Genomic DNA, 17,596 nt, shown 5'->3' on the forward strand with positions numbered 1-17,596 from the left:
ATACATTCACACCCTAAGGCCCAAATTCAGCCCTTTTTTCAGCTTCCAGGAAAGTTTTCAAGCTGTCAGATAAAACCCAGCTAAGAGGGAAGGTAAAAATAAACTCCAGCAGGCTGTGAGAGTTCTCCTCTTCCTATTTCCTGAACTCCGGGACTGTTGAAAACATTCCGTTTGGTCAATAATTACAAACTAAAATCTATGCAAGTGTGTATGGACTTCAGTCGACATAAAATGTCATTATAGTTGCACATTACTTACAGACAAATAGTCTCCTGTTAGAAAATGTTCTGTAATCAGGTGTCCGGTATGCTCTGTATTACTCAATTTATGTACCTAACCGCGTTACAACACGCATAACTCAATGAATTATTGTGGCCACCAGGTGCCGCCAAAAAAACAATGGCAGCGCATGTTCAATTATATATACTGCATATGTTGAGTCTGCTCCACTGTAGATCGCAGGACCAGCCAAACTATAAAACAAGTGACTTATACTCTAGAAAATACAGCATATATATATATATATATGTGATTTTTGGGCCAAAGTCCTACCTCCCAGCCCCCCCGGGAGCCCTGCCGATGCTGATGCATAGAAGCTCCAGAAAGTAGAGTTGAAAACTCTGCCGATCTGCATATCATATTCTGCCATTTTTAACGAACGGACATTGCGACTGGTTGTGTCGCATGAGTTTGTCCACTCTGACATTCATAGTGGACGTGTAAAGTTGGAATCACCTCGTACACGTACGACGTGTCAGCCAATGAATAATCATCACAGCATAATCATCCACGCATGCTTCTGTTGTCCGAACCTCGTCTTTGCACGTCTCCTGCCCTTCGTTCTCGCCGCACCGAGCTCGGTTGACTTGAGGAATTCGTTCCCCGTAAAGCCGCCGTGGATTTGGCGCCACTCGCGTGGAACTGCTGTGATTCAAATGCAAAAGTTTGCAACAAAAGTTGCATCCCCCCCGGCTATCCCGGTGTGCTGCCGTCATACTCGGCTGTCATCGTTGTTTATCAACTCTCAGGAAGGTGACAGGATGCTGGAGGGTTTTTACTATTTTAACTTCCTGAAGTGATGGTTTAAAATGCTAAACATTTTTGGATTGCGTCGTGTGACAAGGCAGGCTAGACTGTGCTCACATGAAGGAGACCTGAAGACTGTGACAGTTTGACACTTTCATTTCCTTTCTAAGCATTTTAACCCGGATTATCCCGGACGGAGGACGAGGTGACGGATGGCGTTGTAAAATCACAGAATTAGAAACATCTGCCGCTCTCTTTTGCTCAGGTTTGGGAAGAGTCGCAGTAACGAGCAGCCGGGAGACAGCCGAGTGGAGAGGAAGGCCTCCAGTAGATCTAAAGCTGAAGACGTGCAGGCGTCTGAGGAGGAGACCCAGCGGATGAGGCTTGAACAAGAGAGGTGAGTCAGGGAGAGGACTCGCTTCCTTAAAAGTCAAAACAATTCAGTCCAACAGGAAAACGTACAAGGTGGTGGCTCAGTGTCACTGATGGATTCCGCCTCAGTTGAGTGGTCCGCCGGGGAACTACTTCCCCACACAAACGTTCCTTCTACTCAAGATGACATCAGTTCTGTCACGTTATGTTACGTTTAACAGTAAATTTGGTTTTATTGGCTAATTACGTGATTCCGTCCGTGATTCCGTTAAAGTGTAAATCATAACTGCCGCTTTATTTGCAGCCCGTCTTTGCCTTGTCTTTCATGTTAAGAGGACATCGGGTCCGCATGGCCAGCCTCATCTCTTGTGGACGTGCCCTGTTGGATTCTCTGGAGCAGGGGGAAGAATATTAGTGCAGGCTGAATGAAAAGACAGCTTGCCGCCTCATTGTTCTCCACCCGCTAAATGAACTCGGCGATCAAACAGCCGCTGGTAATGACAGCTAATTGAATAGAAACAATAGGGCTTGATATCGCTCCCGCTTTCTGCAACTGAAGAGAAGGGATGGCTGTCGAAATGCAGCACACACACACACACACACACACACACACGCACCTCACGTAGTCTGTCTTCTTTGCTGAATGGAACATCTGGAGGCCCTGCTCAGAAAGCTCTGCAGTCCTTTTCTCTCTGGTATTTGGCTCCGACATGCAGAGATGGTCCTCCCTGCCGCAAGTGCAACCCCCTCCTGGCTGAGGGCCCGACACATTTTCCTCAGTGCACCCTGGGGATCGGCAGGCCCGGCTCTCCATCCAGAGCCGCCCCCCCTTTGAGTGGCTCCCAAAACGACTGTCATGCTAAGCAGCAAAATCAACACAGACACACACAGCGCTGGAGATAAGTGCAATTCCCTCCCCTAAAATGTACACACAATATTGGAATCCTTTCACCGCTGTCACACAGTTCTTTGTCTCGCAGCACATTCTCATTCCCAGTCCGTTCTGCATGAGCTCCGGTCCCAGCTCCCTCTGCACGAGGCACACCCAATTCTTCAATTCTTTTGTACCTGCTCCCAAATCCTATCACTCAGCCGAGCCCGGATTGTCCCTCGGTTAATGGAAAGGGGATCCTGAGGGAAATCAGGGTGGGTAATAATAAACCCGCTGAAGCTCAGGACCGTATTCAAAATATTCGGGTTGAGCTGGGTGACGGCCCAGAATTTTCTCGTTAAATAGTTCAAGTCTAAGATTTGTTTTTCCGGAGCCCTGAGAGTGATTCCAAACTCACCAGCTGGGTCAGCGCGGCCGGAAAAATACGCCACAGCCTAACTCCCGGTTTATCAGCCGTGATGAAATCAAGCTGACACTTTTGAAATGAACTTTTGTGTTCCAAACGGAACACCAACGAGTTAACTCAATCGTTTTCTTTTGTAGTGCGACACAACTGTGACCTTGGTAGCGTTTGGCCTGCAACACATCTCGGCGAGCTTCAGCTGGTACTTTATTGAAAACTGCTATCCAGAAAGCACATATGCAGTATCACGTTTGCAAAACCAAAGCTTCATAAAAAGGGATGTGCGTTGTATGGAATCCATCACACTTCGGTGTCCTGAAGAGGCAGAGGTCGTGATGAAGGATATCTTTATACCCGAATTGGAGTAAAAAGCATCAGTCAAAAAATGTGTCATGAAGAATTAGAAAACAACATATTTAAGTTGCACTGGACTGCAAGTGAAGACATTTAGAAGTATTTCTGGTGGAGGCGTCGTACATGAATTCAATTCACAGGGGAAGAAGACCAAACCACAGGGAGGGGGCGGAGTTCACACCAGCAAGCACACAAACTAAAGCTACGCAAGCTGACATCAGTCACATTATTAGGTATAGCGATACAAGAAAAACCTGTTTAATAAATGTGAGAATATTCTGGAAGAATATAAGCAAGGCTAATGTTAAGCAAAGCTCTCAATTTACTGGTCGATATACGATCATGAAGAGATGTTGGGTGCTAGCGGACAAAATGACTTTTCTCCGTAGGGTGGCTGGTCGCCCTTAGAGACAAGCTGAGAAGCACTGGCCAGGAGATCCGGGAAATACTCACAGTAGAACCGCCGAGAGGAGCCAGATGAGGTGGCTCGGGCATCTGGTCAGGATCCCACCCGGACGCATCCCCAGGGAGGTGTTCAGCACACATCCGACCAGCAGGGGGCCTCGGGGAAGACCCAGGACACTTTGGAGAGACTGCCGGGGGGAGCTGGACAAAGTGGCCGGGGAGAGGGAAGGCTGGGCTTCCCTGCTGAGGCTGCTGCATGTGCAAACCAAGCTCGGACAAGCAGCAGAAGATGGTGGATTCTGAAAGAAGTCACGTTTAACAGATGACATGACACCTGGATGCATCCTGGTGTGAGAAACTCATCAAGTTGCTGTATTTTAACACCAAGATCTCATGATTGTATTGAGAAATGTAGTCCAACTGATGCCTGGGCTAACGCAGTAAGCAGGGAATGAAATGGAACTTCAGAGGAACGCTCCAACACCTCGATGGAAGGCGGCGGAATGAAGCATTTCAAGCATCATCCCATCCATCAGCTTTACTTTGTTTACTTCTTCACACTGGAGCTGATTAACTCTTTGTTGTCTCATCAAGGCAGCGCTGCAACCCGGGGGGGGGGTTGATCTAAATCTGCTCAGTCCGGTACCAGCAGCCATCACTCTGCGGTGCTTCACCCTCATTGATTGGCTCCTATTAGGAAGACTGTGGAGAAAGCTAGCCTCCTGATTGGCTGATTGGCCCTCGTCTGCGTTAGAAGAGCAGCCTTCTCTGCGGTTGTCACCCGCACCCGTGCAAAGGCCACGGGGGGGGCAGGGAGAAAGAGAGCATGTGTGGTGTTGTTAGAGCGTCTATCGGTCTGCCTTATCTCTGCACGTTAGCCCTGAACATATACTGTAGTTCCCCCTGCAAAGTGGGGGCACACAGAAGACAAGATGACACGGTTCCCTCTTCATTTTACGCCTGAACTGAACTACATTCTCTGTCTTTCTCTGGCAGGGCTGATTATGATGTCCATTCTCTTATCTGCTTGGCTCTGCTTGGTTTCTAATCAGTGGCCAGCACTCCAGCACCACTCGGCCCATCCCTGCCCCCCCCAGACCACCGGAGAGAACACTGCTGCTTTTATTCCACTTTTCCCAGCACTGGCGAGCGGCTTTGCTTTTTGACTTTTTGCTGACTCTGGACAGACAAATAGACCATGGCTAGCGTCCATTTATAGGCTATCTGCGAGGTTTTAAAAAGTCTAAAATCCGAAAATTTTAATTTAAGCTCCTAGAATTTCTAAAATTCTTTATCGTAAAATTTCTTAACACAATTTTGAAAGGTCTTAAAATGCATTTACTTTAAAACAAATGCATAAACTTCACTTTTGCTTTTAAATGGTTTGATTTTTGAGGACGCTGTAACATAATGACTAAACAGAACTAAAGTACCTGTGCAGCCCGCTCAGAATGTGTTGAGCACAAGCTGCTAGCGTGCTGTGCGTGCTAGCGTGCTGTGCGTGCTAGCGTGCTGTGCGTGCTAGCGTGCTGTGCGTGCTAGCGTGCTGTGCGTGCTAGCGCCACCATGTGGTACAGTGGAGTGAACTTAACCGATGCCTGCGAAGGCAAAGCCGAGTTACGACGTTCAATGATTTGTGGCTCCAGAAGGAACAATTGAAGTGCACGGTTGAAGCCGGTGCACGGAAAGGCACGGAGAGCACGCGTGTGAAATGGCTCTTAAATTGTATTCAATTTGGGCTTTAAAAAGTCTTAAAGGAAAAGTGCCCTTTTTTTTGCTATCATCCACAATCTTTATGTGAGACATGAACACACGTCTTTCTCTTTTCTGTGCGTTCTAAAGATATAAAAACAGCTAAAAGAGGCAGCCAAGAACGCATGTAATGGGACGCACCTATTCCACCTATAAAGCCTTCTGAAAAAACCTCCATAAGCGCCAACAAGGCTCCATTTCCATCATGTGAGCTGCATATGAACCACATTGTTATTATTATTGTTATTAACATTGTTACGCCCAAGAACTACATTACTGGCGTAGTGACACCTTGCCACACCACACCGGCTAGCTACTAGCTTCACCACACACTCGCTCACAATGCCTCAGGAAGTTCCGCTAATACTTAACATGAGCAAAATGCTGTAAATATTACATGTTGTCATGAATGCTACTACACGCTCACAGCGTGGATAAACTGGAAAACCTTTCTGGAGGTGTTTTAATAGCAGGCTTTGTAAGTGGAATAGGTGTGTCCCATTACGTATGTGTCCCATTTATGGCCTGCCTCTTTTTACCTGTTTTTCTATCTTTAGAACACACAGAAAAGAGGAAGACGTGTGTCCATGTCTCACATAAGGATCGTGGATGATTGGCAAAATTTAAAAAAAGTGCACTTTTCCTTCAAATTGGACTTGTAGACACCCTGATTTGACTTTCAGTTTCCTAACTTGTTTGTTGATGTATGGATGATTAATCCATGCTGTATCAATTATCCCAATATCCAACATCTACTTTGGTATTCAATTAATCATTTTTTAATTTAAAAATGTAACTATTGTCTGATTTCAGCCTCCCAGATGTGAATATTTTGTCATTTCGTTCGACATCCATGAAAGCAGTTATCTTTTCCTCTTCTCTTTGTGTTTTAGGCCAAACTAGATCATCCCACACGTCAGCTTTGACTTTGCAGAACAGCGATGGACATTTTTGCATCTTTTCTGATATCTTGTAGACCAAACCACAAACTCTTTATGTTTGCTTCGCATGGTCGATTCATCGAAGCAACGAGCTTCAGATGAATGGACTAAGAAAATGAGCATGAGTTGCAGCGCTACTATACTATTCCACTACAGACTAACTTTTATTGGGGTCGCTCTTGGCCGCGGCACGCACCACCCCTTCACAAAGTGCCATAGAAAGTGGTTGCGAATCATCAATCAATGTGCGTGTGTGCCAATAGCAGTGTAACAGCAGTGTTATCATTTCACTTTCTCTTACTCTCTCATTATTTCCGTGTCCTGTTTGAGTCTCATTTCCATAGCAAGTTCAAAAGAAGCGTGAACTTGCTGATTGGGAATTGTGATGCCGATGATACCTGCACTGATACCTGCAGCTAGCGAATGTGATTATACGGCATAGACGTGCATTTTCCATATCGCTTGTCCTCATTAGAGTGGCGGGTTAGCTGGAGCCTATCCCAGCTGACTTTACTGCACTTCTCAAGGCTGCAAATGAACGCCCTGAAACTTGGACAATTATGTGGTGTGATTGCGTGATAGCATGACGGGCCGAGTGTCAACAGAAGAGATGGGCTATCAGGGAGTTTGCAATCCTGCACAGACGACTGCACGGAGTCATTTAGCACACTTTGATTGGGTTCAGATACACATACCCACCCTCCTTCTGCTCGTCACAACAATGCAATATGTTTTGATGAGGGTGCAGTGAAAAGAAAAATCCATTCAAGGCGGATGAGAAAGTCATAGAGCAGCAACGTTCTTTTTTTCCTCATCCGCCCGGGGAACAATGCATACTGAAAAGGCAGAACTTCTAAGTGTGTTGCCTTCAAAATAAATGTCTGGGAGTGGGTGGTCGTGCTCCGTCTCCTGCCCTGACAACCTTTGGTTGATTCAACATTGAAAGAGGTACGAGGTGTGCAAGCTATTTTGGTTTAGAGATGCATGGTATCTCCTTCAAACCGATAACTAAGAACTTTTTATATCTACGTTTTTAAATGTAGATGGAAGTGTAGTTAGCGCACACCTGCAGGTCAGAAGGACTGGAACTAATTAGGATTTGTTGATTAGTCCTAATGAAATATGATGACATCACTACTACCAGGACAACCAGAGTATAGAGGGGGAGGAGCCACCTGGCGTAGCCCAGCAAGGTGCACTGTATTTGGGCACACGCTCTGAGCAGTCGGTGTGACGCTTGCAAGCTCAATGGGGTTTTTTCCCTCCTCGCAGAGCATTTGGGACAACTAGCACGTGAAACGTCGGAAAGTGAATGTTTACAAGTGAGCTCAGTGGAAGTTACGACAGGCCTTTAATATCACAGGCAGGAGAAAAAAGGAGCGCTTGATTTGCACACCCACACAGTACGGGTCATCTCGCCTCATCGGAGCATTTTTTCATGTCATCAGATGTATCAGTATGACGTCATAATTCCCTCATAGTGGCCTGGTAATTATCGTGCACGTCTAATGTAAACAGTTTCTACAAATTAAAGCCATGTTTCGCATTTTCCTCAACAATGTGCACACATTTTTTTGTGCACGGCGTGCATTTTGACGCTTGAATACATCCTGGCTAACCCTGGAGCGTCACGAAGCCATGAGTCTCTGTGCAGGCTGTGATTGGTCGGATTGTAAAACAAGTATTTACTGTGTGCATTGCAGTCATTCAGAGGGGGGGCAGCCCAACTCGGCAAACGCCGCCTCCTCCGATTTTCGCTAGAGCGACTGTTGTCGCACTTGGATGAGTTCCAGCTGCAACACTCACCTTCTAGCTAGCTAACAAGCTAACCAGAGTCGTGGGGGAACTAAACTGTGACCAAGTGCTATAAAAGCATCTCCGTGGCTTTTCTAAAATGAGAAACAGGAAGTCAAAGGCGTAATGTAACGAGAATAAGCTAAAATACTGATATTGCAAACGAAGAACACAAAGCTTTTGCTTCAAATATATATCACATTATATTACCTTTTTTACGAAATAAAAAAAGATTCATCTCTTGCCACTTCCTGCTTGGAATTTCACAGCTTCATTCAATCCCGATCTTTCAAACATATATTAATAAATCATGTTTTGTGGTTGAATACAGCCTATTATTAGTCCATATTTTTATATGTTAGTGCATATTTTTGCCTAAATGAAGCATTTTTAACCATAAAAATAGCAAAATGAAGTAAACTACAAATAAGATGCATTCAGAGACGTGTAGTATTCCACACTGGCCACTAGGTGTCACTGATGTTACTGTAATGTTGGGTGAGACACACAAGCACCAGACTTGATTGCCGCCAGAACAGCAGGCTTTTATTGCAGCTTTCAATGATCTCACAACAATAATCCCCAACACGGGCTACTGTTGCGGCCGTAACCCACGCCAAGCTAAAAGTCAACCCTGGACGTCACTTCCTGTCTGTGCCACCGGAACACATTTCCAGCAACACACACACACACGAGTCCGAGTCTTATTTATGTCTTATTTTCTCTTATTGTGTCTACCATGTTGGGTAAAAGGAGTGTAAAGGTGACAGTAGGGGTGTTATTTTGTGTCTAGAGAGCTCTAATAATGTTAAAAATGATATTTACAAGGTGTTTATGCTCTAACTACCAAAATATTGTGTTTGATAAGTAAGAGATTCTACTTAAGCGCGATAAACGAGGGATTGTTGTAGTCTACTCATAAAGTTGGTTCACTCAAACTCCGAAACTCGTCAGGTGTTTCAGTTGTGTTTTGTAAACTCAATCACAAGCAGCAAAGGCCAAGGTAGGAAGTCAAGCGCTAAATGTCACTGGTAGAAATAATAGCATCTACTGTATATCATCGTGTTGACTCATGATTGTCTTGACGTTGCGGTTTAGTGCTTGAACTCTGCCTGCCCCAAAAGGCTCATCATTACGCCGTCTAGACTCTCTGCCCGCCAAGAGGAAATGCCATTGTCGCGCAACTCTGTGTCAAACAAATGCGGAGTGCAGAGCAAAACACAACAAACTGCACGACGAACTAAAAGCAAACACAACTATGCAACTATGGCACACATCAGTGGTGTCCTCCAATGTCTTGTATGTCACTTTTGTTTGTAATAACAACACTACGTGTGTTTGGTGTTGACGTGCTGAACCATGAGCTGCCCGATGGAGTACCGTGTGGTGCGACTGTGCCCGTTGTTTGAGGAGAACGTGGGAACAGTTGGCAAACTGGGCGCTATTGCAGTCTGGCCAAGAACAACAAAGTTAGGTGGCTGGTATACGTTAACAAGTACGTGTGTAAGCGCACGTACAGCCAATGTATATTTTATAGCTCATGATTTGGTTGAATTCAGGTGGTGCTTGTGGTTGGAGTCAACTCAGGTGTGGAGTTTGCATGGTCTCCCTGTAGTCCTCATGATCCCTTCCAGAGTCCAAAAAGTACTGAAGTTTAATTGGAGACTTTAAATTGCTGGTCATTATTAATATTTTTTACACTAAGCTCTTATTTATTGCAGATCATTGGTTCAAAGCAGTCTTTGTTAGTTATAAATGGAATATTTTTGTAGTTAGATCATAGAAAACCTTTTTACAACCTTCTAAACATGTTCTTTTTTTAACATTAGAGCCCTCTAGATGTGAAATAATACTCCTATTACGCAATATAGCCGACATAATAAGACATAATATAGACTCACACATGTTAGCATTGGGAGAGCTCCTTTTTTACGATCTGTTCTGTACTGTACTTCCTGCGGTGGCTATTGTCTCATCAATGTAACATTAGTGGCACCTAGTGGCCGGTGTAGAATACTACATCTCATCACACCGTCTTTGAAGGCATTTTCTGAATGCCTTGTATTTGTATTTGACTTCATTTATCTGATCTTTAAAGCGTATATACCAGATATACAGTATATACTAATCATGGGCTATATTCAACACAAAACAGCAAAGATTGATTAAGCTAAATTTGAAGCTCGAAGTGGCGAGGGATGCAACATCGCGATTCAAGGATTGCTGCCTCGCTATCGTGTTTGATGGCTGTTTGGTGGTAAACTATGGTCTAGTATTAGTCACAGCATATTGCAATACAAGTGATATGTAGTATTGTGGTCACTAGGTGGCAGTAATGACACCAAACACTGGGACATTAGCTTACATGACATTACCTTAACACTGCATGAAGTCAGCCATGACATGTCCCACAGGTTAGTCATCCTCCCAAAGTTATCCTCCCATTGCGTGTGGAAGTGGTACGTTTCTGGCTTCTTAAGTTTAGAAGAAATAAATTCGAGGCTACCCGGTTAGCTCGCTAGCTTGCTACCTTGCGGACGTCTCAAGTTCCTGCAGCTTAAGTGTTGCGCAATGTGGTGTAAACAAAATAATAGAGTAAATGTGACTATAGGTGTTTTATTTCATGTCTGCAGGGCTCCAATAATGTTCAAACCCCTATTTAGAAAGTCATAAAGAGATTTTCTATGCTTTATATATCAAAATATTTCATTTATTAACATTGAATCCCATATCGCGGAAATTCCAGCTAACCGCTTTTAACGAGGGACGAGCATACTTTGAAATAACAACGTGTCAAGGGTGGATGTTTACTACACAAACACCCAATGAATGTTCGGAAAAACAGGTGACGTTGGGGGAAGAATGCACTTCAAGGAGAGGACACGTTGTACCGTTTATCATTCTGGTAAAACCAACACCTGAATGCCTCGCCTCAACACTGATTTGTGATATTATGGAATACAGTATGATTACATTACATATGATTACATGAAAATATGCACAGCATACGTGCAGACAATGCAGCGTTCACACGCTGGAGACAATCTCTGTCAACTGTCAACAAATTGATTTGATAAAAACCTCATCAGCCACCTGAAACGCCAGCGCTGCGGCGTTTGAAAAGTGCAAAAGGTTTGCCAAGACCTCCGTGGCGTCACAGCGGCTACTCGAAGCGTATCCGAATGGAGCACACTTCATTGGGCCGCAGCAGGTGGCTCCTCCCCCTCTATACTCTGGTGTCCTGATAGTCATGATGTCATCATTGTTCATTAGGACTAATCAACAGTCCTAATTAGTTCGAATCCTTCTTACCTCCAGGTGTGCACTAACTACACTTACGGTTGGTATCATATCGGTCTCGAGAAGCAGCACGTATCGGTTTGAAAAGAAGGATATCGTTCATGTCTACTATATGTCGAAGACAACTGACAATGACAGCATCTATTTACGTGTTAGTACCCTTTTACTGAAGTACTGTAAGAGTATTCTCTGCAGGGAAGTCTCCTGATTTTAGCTTTGTGTCACCAGTCCAGAAAGGCCATTATCTCATTCCAAATGTCAATATTGTCATTTTTATGAATCTGATTAGTTCGTAAAACGCCTGAGGGTTGGGGCTGGGATCCCAGCGGACTTCTGTGAACCTCTGCTAACATCATTTTCCAGTCCTTCCTGGCAGAGATCTGACATCGCCTCAGCCAGATGGCAGGTGAAAAGGATTTTTGGAATTAGTGTTTTCCCTCCGTTGAGACTTGCCGATAAAGGACAGACGCGCCGTGTGCTGTCAGTGAGTCGTTTCCATGCTGTACCTGCACCGTGGTCATGTACAAATACACCAGACCTGTTTCGAGGCTCTGCAGACGGCCGCGCATCATGCGACATCACATCAGGCCTCCATCAAAATCTCATTCCGTAGATAATGCTGAGAAAATGGGATTTGGGATGGCTAGAAATAAATAAGTCCGTCTGTGGGTAGGATGTGGGAATTGGGTTAATCCGTCACTGAAAAATGGTGATTGTTTGAAATGTGATTACTGTTATTAAAATACACAGACATGGACGGCCGGCAAAGGCTGGAGGGCCTTCAAGCCCTGTTCCAAACTTGTCAATCATCTGTGAGCAGCCACCTTGGGGGGCTGTCAGAGGTCAGTTATGACCTAAGGTAATTGGGATGTGGTGGGAGGGAGCATGCATGTGTGTGACCCCACGATGGGTATGCAACATCTGGAACCTGTGAGCAGGCTGGTGGCTCCTGCCGAGGTCACTGCAGTGGGAGGTCAACTCCCACAAACACTCTGCTCATCCAATGCCCCCTCCCTCCCGTGCAGCCTCATGGCTTCGTCTTGTTAGCTGCAGACACACGAGCATCCACATGGAACCGTTCTGTGAGACGGGAAAGCGCTTGTGAAAGGCTCTGTTGTCCCAGCGACAGGAACATCACGGGGAGAGGGGGGTGGCGTAGAGGGGTTTTCTCTCTTCCTTCCACCTCCTCTTGTTACAGAATTTGACAAGTAAGATCAGGACGGTTGCCTGGTGGCTCAAGAAAAGCTTCAAATTTGAATAATCCTGCAGGGATTTTCCCAAAGACAAGAAAACTAGAAAAAGAACAAAAAACACCAGCAGCCCAAATAGGAATTTAAGAGAAGAGTTGCAATCTAGCAAAGAAAAAAAGCCATCATCTCACAAGAATAAAGTCATAGCATGAGGATGTCTAGGAATGCCGTTTTAGTAGCGTGTTCATTTTATAAGTCAAAAACATTGAATAAAGTTGTCATTTTTGGAATCTTGGAAAATGTATAACATGGGAATAACGTCGAAATATTAGGAGAAGAAAATAACAAGAAGAAAGTTGAGATATTTGGGAAAAAAAATCAACAGCAGAAATTTTAACAGAGTAAAGTCAAAATATTAAGAGAAAAAAATTGTTTTCTAATAAGAAAAAAGTTGCAATTTTAAGAGCATAAACTTGTAAAATGAGAAAAAAATATCATTTTAGCAACAATGCTGAAAAAAAGAAAAAAATACATTCAAAGATATAAAGTTATAATTCCGAGAAGAACATGAAATCAAATAGTTGGGAAAAAACAGCAGAAATGGGAAAAACTGCTGTAATTTTACAAGAATAAAGTCATTATTATGGAAAACAAGTGTTTTTAGTAGCATTTCCCTTTATCACAAAAGCTCCATTTAGCTTGTTAGCATATCTCTGTTGGTTGACAAAACATCAAAGTGGCCCTTGCATCCTTTCATTTTTCACAATGTGGCCCTCTGTGGGAAAAGACCTAAAGAAAAGGTCATTAACTGACGTGTCGTTATCTTCTCAGGATACAGGCCAAGATGCGTGAGCTCCGGGAGAAGCAAGCAAAGGAGCGGGAATATGCTGAAATCCAGGATATAATCAGCCACGCTACCTTGAGCTCGGACGAAGAGCACACCTACGCCGGCATCGGATCGTTGGACTCATCAGTGGACGGCAGCAGCCTGGAGCCTTACGGCGGTCACCACCACTATCATCACCCTCAGAGTCCCGAGAGCCCTCACCCTTCCTCCACTCCTCCAAACAACAACCCACCTCTTGAGGCGATCTACGCTCAGGTCAACAAGCCTCGTAACGGACGCCCCGCACCTCCTAACAGGTAAGCAGAAAAGGAATGTTTCATAGTTTATATGCAAACCTGCTCCAGGGCAACAGTAGACTCACTAGCGTCGTGCCTTCTGTTAGCGAAGCCTCGTTTTCACGTGCATAAACTTTGTCCCTGCAGTGGTATGCAATTTTGCCTGGTGTGAAGTATGCGTAAACTCCGTGTGCCACTGTGCCACTGTGCCACTGTGCCAGTGTGCACGCACCATTTCTGTGAACTACCGGTGATTGCAATGTGAACGCGCCGCGAACGCACCGCAACCGATGTGAAAACAAGGTGGGGGCGGTGCGTATTAAAGAGTGCCTCTGCATTTCTCATTCACATGAATGGGTTAACTTTTCCAGCAACTCTTGGATTCAGGGGGGAATTCTCAAGTCCTTTCTGTAGCGTCTTGGATCTTCCTTGTGATTTTCTGTTAATAACTAATCATAATGCCCAACGCAATGTCTTCCAGTCACCAACTACTTGACAACGTGTAAATACGTTGTGCGGGAGCGTGGTCGTTTTGTGCCAATGCGCACCATTTTTGGACACGAATTGCGTGCAGAACGCAAACGCAAACTAGCCTTCATGCTTTTCGGGTGTGAAAATTGCAGGCAAGTGTAATTCAAACTGGACTCACATTGCCATCGTAGGAGTGGAACTCATACGTAGGCCGAGGACCTCCTGTATCCGCACTAGTTATTGTGCTGTGGTTTTTGTAAGGGATGGGGTCAAGCCAGACCCCTGTGATCGACGCTTGTGACCCCCGTGTGTCTCCCGGTTTGTGTCACCGGGACAAAACATATCTATGCTATGTGATAATGTTGCTGGAAGATCAGCGGAGGCAGAGTCTCCATCCTGCAACCACTTAACCCCCCCCCAGTGGAGTCTGGGGCTCAGACACCTGCTATATGTTCCCTCAGGATAGGATGATGGTCTTGCAGCTATCTATTGGAAGTGATCCTCCCCAAAAGCAGACACTGACAGTCATGTGTTTTTTTATTCTGGCAGACTTGATAGCCATGATGCTATTAAATATCAATACAAGCTGCAGGGGTGCAGTACAAAACCCTGATGTTCTCTTTATCATCTCTTCTTCCCTCCCAAAGAAAATAGTAAGAGTGATCTGCTGCAGGGCTTTCACTAAAAACACATTTATAAGAGAAGCCTAATTGCGTTTAGCGTGTTCACGTTACATTTATTATCATGAATTCCCCCGGCCATCTGGATCATGTTTTTCTTTCTTGTTTCCCGCTTTTCCAGTGTTTTTGCATTGAAATCAAAATACATTACACAGGTTATTACAACCTATCTGAGAGTGATTGCTTGAAATGTAAATAACTGGAAACGGGTACGCCGATATTGCCTTCCTGTTTGAGTAGTTTCATGTGACCTCACGTTTTCATGGGGTCGCGACCTCCGCTGCATGTTGACTGTGAAAATAAGATTCTATTTTCTTGAGAATTTGTGGCACAATCTAGAATTGGGGGATTAGCTGTCGCGCGTGTTGTGATTTGATGGGAAATATACCTCGTCTTTTCAACATGGTGTTTTTGTTTTGCACCTCTTGCTGCTTTGCATATCTTCCATACGCCAGCCTGGCTGCCTGCCCGCACTATTCGTCTTGCTGCTTTTGAGATATAATATACTATGCACCGCTTCTTATTTAGCTCAGAGGCGTTCTATTTACAAAGTGGTGGTAAAAAAAACAAAAAAACAGCTTGAAAGGCATTGAGGTTCACGGCTGCCTATCATAACAAACACACGCAATCATTTGCATGTCTAAATATGACTGGTCAGCTGTTTAACACATCACGGCCGCGCAATTGGACTTTTGAAACGGGTTGTTCAGAATTTATTGTATTCATCTCCCAAATTAGGGATAATATACAGTAGTCCCTCGGTTTTTCTAAAAATAACCCGCAATAGGCGAAACCTGCAAAGTAGTCAGCTTTATTTACTTCATATTATACTGTATGTTTGAAGGCTGTAAACCCCCCCACCATACACTTTATAGACTTTTCTCAGACAGGCATTAGCATGTTCTCACATTTCTCTCTTGTTTAAAAACTCTCAAAGTTCAAACCATTGTTTGAATTTTAATGACACAGAAGAAATTAGTAAGCATTTCATGGTTCCTGTGACCGTGACGCTCTGCTGTGGTGTTTTTGCATCCTTGTAAAAACGCATCGCTGCAGTCGTCCTTATGCTTATGCATTTTGTATTCACTATGTCACGATGCATTCTTTACTTGTGTATCTTGCTTGCTGCTGTAACAGGTGAATTTCCCTGCTGTGGGATTAATAAAGTACTACTACTACTACTGTTCGTTTATTCCGTAATGCCGCCCTTCTACCTTCCTTCAGCATGTCCAGAAGTCCAACTTTTTGTGCAAGGCTTAGCATCTCCCTCTGCTGTTTGGGTGCGACCGCAGGTGCCTTTGTCGTGCAGAACGTTTTGTCGACATTGTGGGTTTTGACTTGCAAACAAACAGCACTTCAGAGCCTCTCTGCTAGCGATCGAGCACAGCAGGAGACACGGCGCGGAGGAGCTTGATTGACAATGATCTGCGGTCCCTTAGCCAATCAGCACACAGAACACAATGCGCGTTCATACACTGTAAAAAAATAAAGCATGCAAAATCGCTCTGAAAAGGGGAGGCCGCAAAAGTTAAAGCGAGATGTAGCGAGGGACGACTGTACAGAAGAAATGAAGGATCCCGGGAGCCACTTTCATACAGTTTGTACATGAAAAATGCTAATATGCAGTAGTAGCATCAATAATATGCAACGCTATCTGAACTAAATGTCGACATCTTGATTTAGTGTTCTAGGTGACAAAGCAAATAATGTATTAGTGTGACGTCTCCTCCTATTTTTACATTAGTTCCATTTTCAGCATCTGCTATGAAAAGCAAGCGGCGGGCCAAAAGGTAACATGGAAATGTTATTTATAGCAATGCTAATTGGTTCATTTGTTGTCATGGCATGTTCCCTTCAAGGGGAGGTCTTTCTCTTTGGTCCATTTAACTAATTAGAGTCACTTACCGGACCCTCGGTTGAAGAGATTAGGTCCACATGCATCCAATTGCTGGCAATCTGGACTTTGGTGTTTCTACAAGTGTGTATTCACTGAATGCTATAATAAAAGCATTCACCCATGACTCAGTAAGGCTTTCAAAGCTGCGCACTTGTTTATCCACTGTGGATGGTAAGACGAGGCTGTAGCTGGATAAATTAGCCGGATGTACAGTACGCCCTTCTCTCTAATAGACCTCTGGTAATGGAGCCCTAATGGGAAGGTCACAGTGACTGTAAAGAGGGAATGAGTCAGACCAGACCCTATAAACCCTTAGAGATAGCGTGCTCCTTGTGTCGTATCAGGTTTTACTGTTCCTTTGCAGGATTACGCTAAAACAAGAGCTCATTTGCCAATTTATTTCCAACCTCTGCATTGTTAAAGCTGGCAGCACCAGCCGTGTTTGCACAACTCTGTCACACTCCATAAAACAAAGGACGCCAATGAAAATATCATTCTTTATTTGTCTACACTTTTCTTTCAAGCCTATATTGCAGGGGTGTCCAAGGTGCGGCCCGGGGGCCATTAGGGGCCCACGGCGCATTCTAAAAATCTAATTTAACAAGAAAACAAGCAAAAAAAAGACAGCAAAAAATATAAAACTGCAGTAATTTTACAAGAATAAAGTCAAGATATTACGTGAAAAAGCAGTATTGTTACCAGAATAAGTTTGTAATATTATGAGGAAAAAAATAACATCGTTTTAGTAGGATAAAGTTGAAATATTAAAGAAAAAAGACAATGTTGTTTTAAAGTTGTAACATTATGAGAAACAAACAAAACAACGGAAATATTATTAGTTGTGGAAAAAGTTAGAACGTTAGGAAAATAAAGTCCAAATATTATGGGAATAAAATCAGAATTGCAATTGAAATGGAAAAAACAGCTGTAATTTTATGAGAAAAAAGTCCCAATTTTATGAGAATAAAATAATGATGTTATGAGGAAAATGTCGTTT

At 44.0% G+C, this 17,596-nt stretch overlaps 1 protein-coding gene across 2 annotated transcripts in view; it reads left to right on the forward strand.

Annotated features, from left to right (window-relative positions):
• Positions 1-17,596, forward strand: part of LOC129173895 (partitioning defective 3 homolog) — a 308,256-nt gene that overhangs the window by 213,576 nt on the left and 77,084 nt on the right. For both annotated transcript variants that reach the window (XM_054765212.1, XM_054765211.1), the window contains 2 exons: positions 1,292-1,423; positions 13,261-13,572. In XM_054765212.1, coding sequence (XP_054621187.1) covers positions 1,292-1,423; positions 13,261-13,572 — 444 coding nt within the window. The remainder of the gene's footprint in view (positions 1-1,291; positions 1,424-13,260; positions 13,573-17,596) is intronic.

The sequence above is a fragment of the Dunckerocampus dactyliophorus genome, chromosome 21, assembly GCF_027744805.1.
Source record: "Dunckerocampus dactyliophorus isolate RoL2022-P2 chromosome 21, RoL_Ddac_1.1, whole genome shotgun sequence".
NCBI classification, from domain to species: Eukaryota; Metazoa; Chordata; class Actinopteri; order Syngnathiformes; family Syngnathidae; genus Dunckerocampus; species Dunckerocampus dactyliophorus.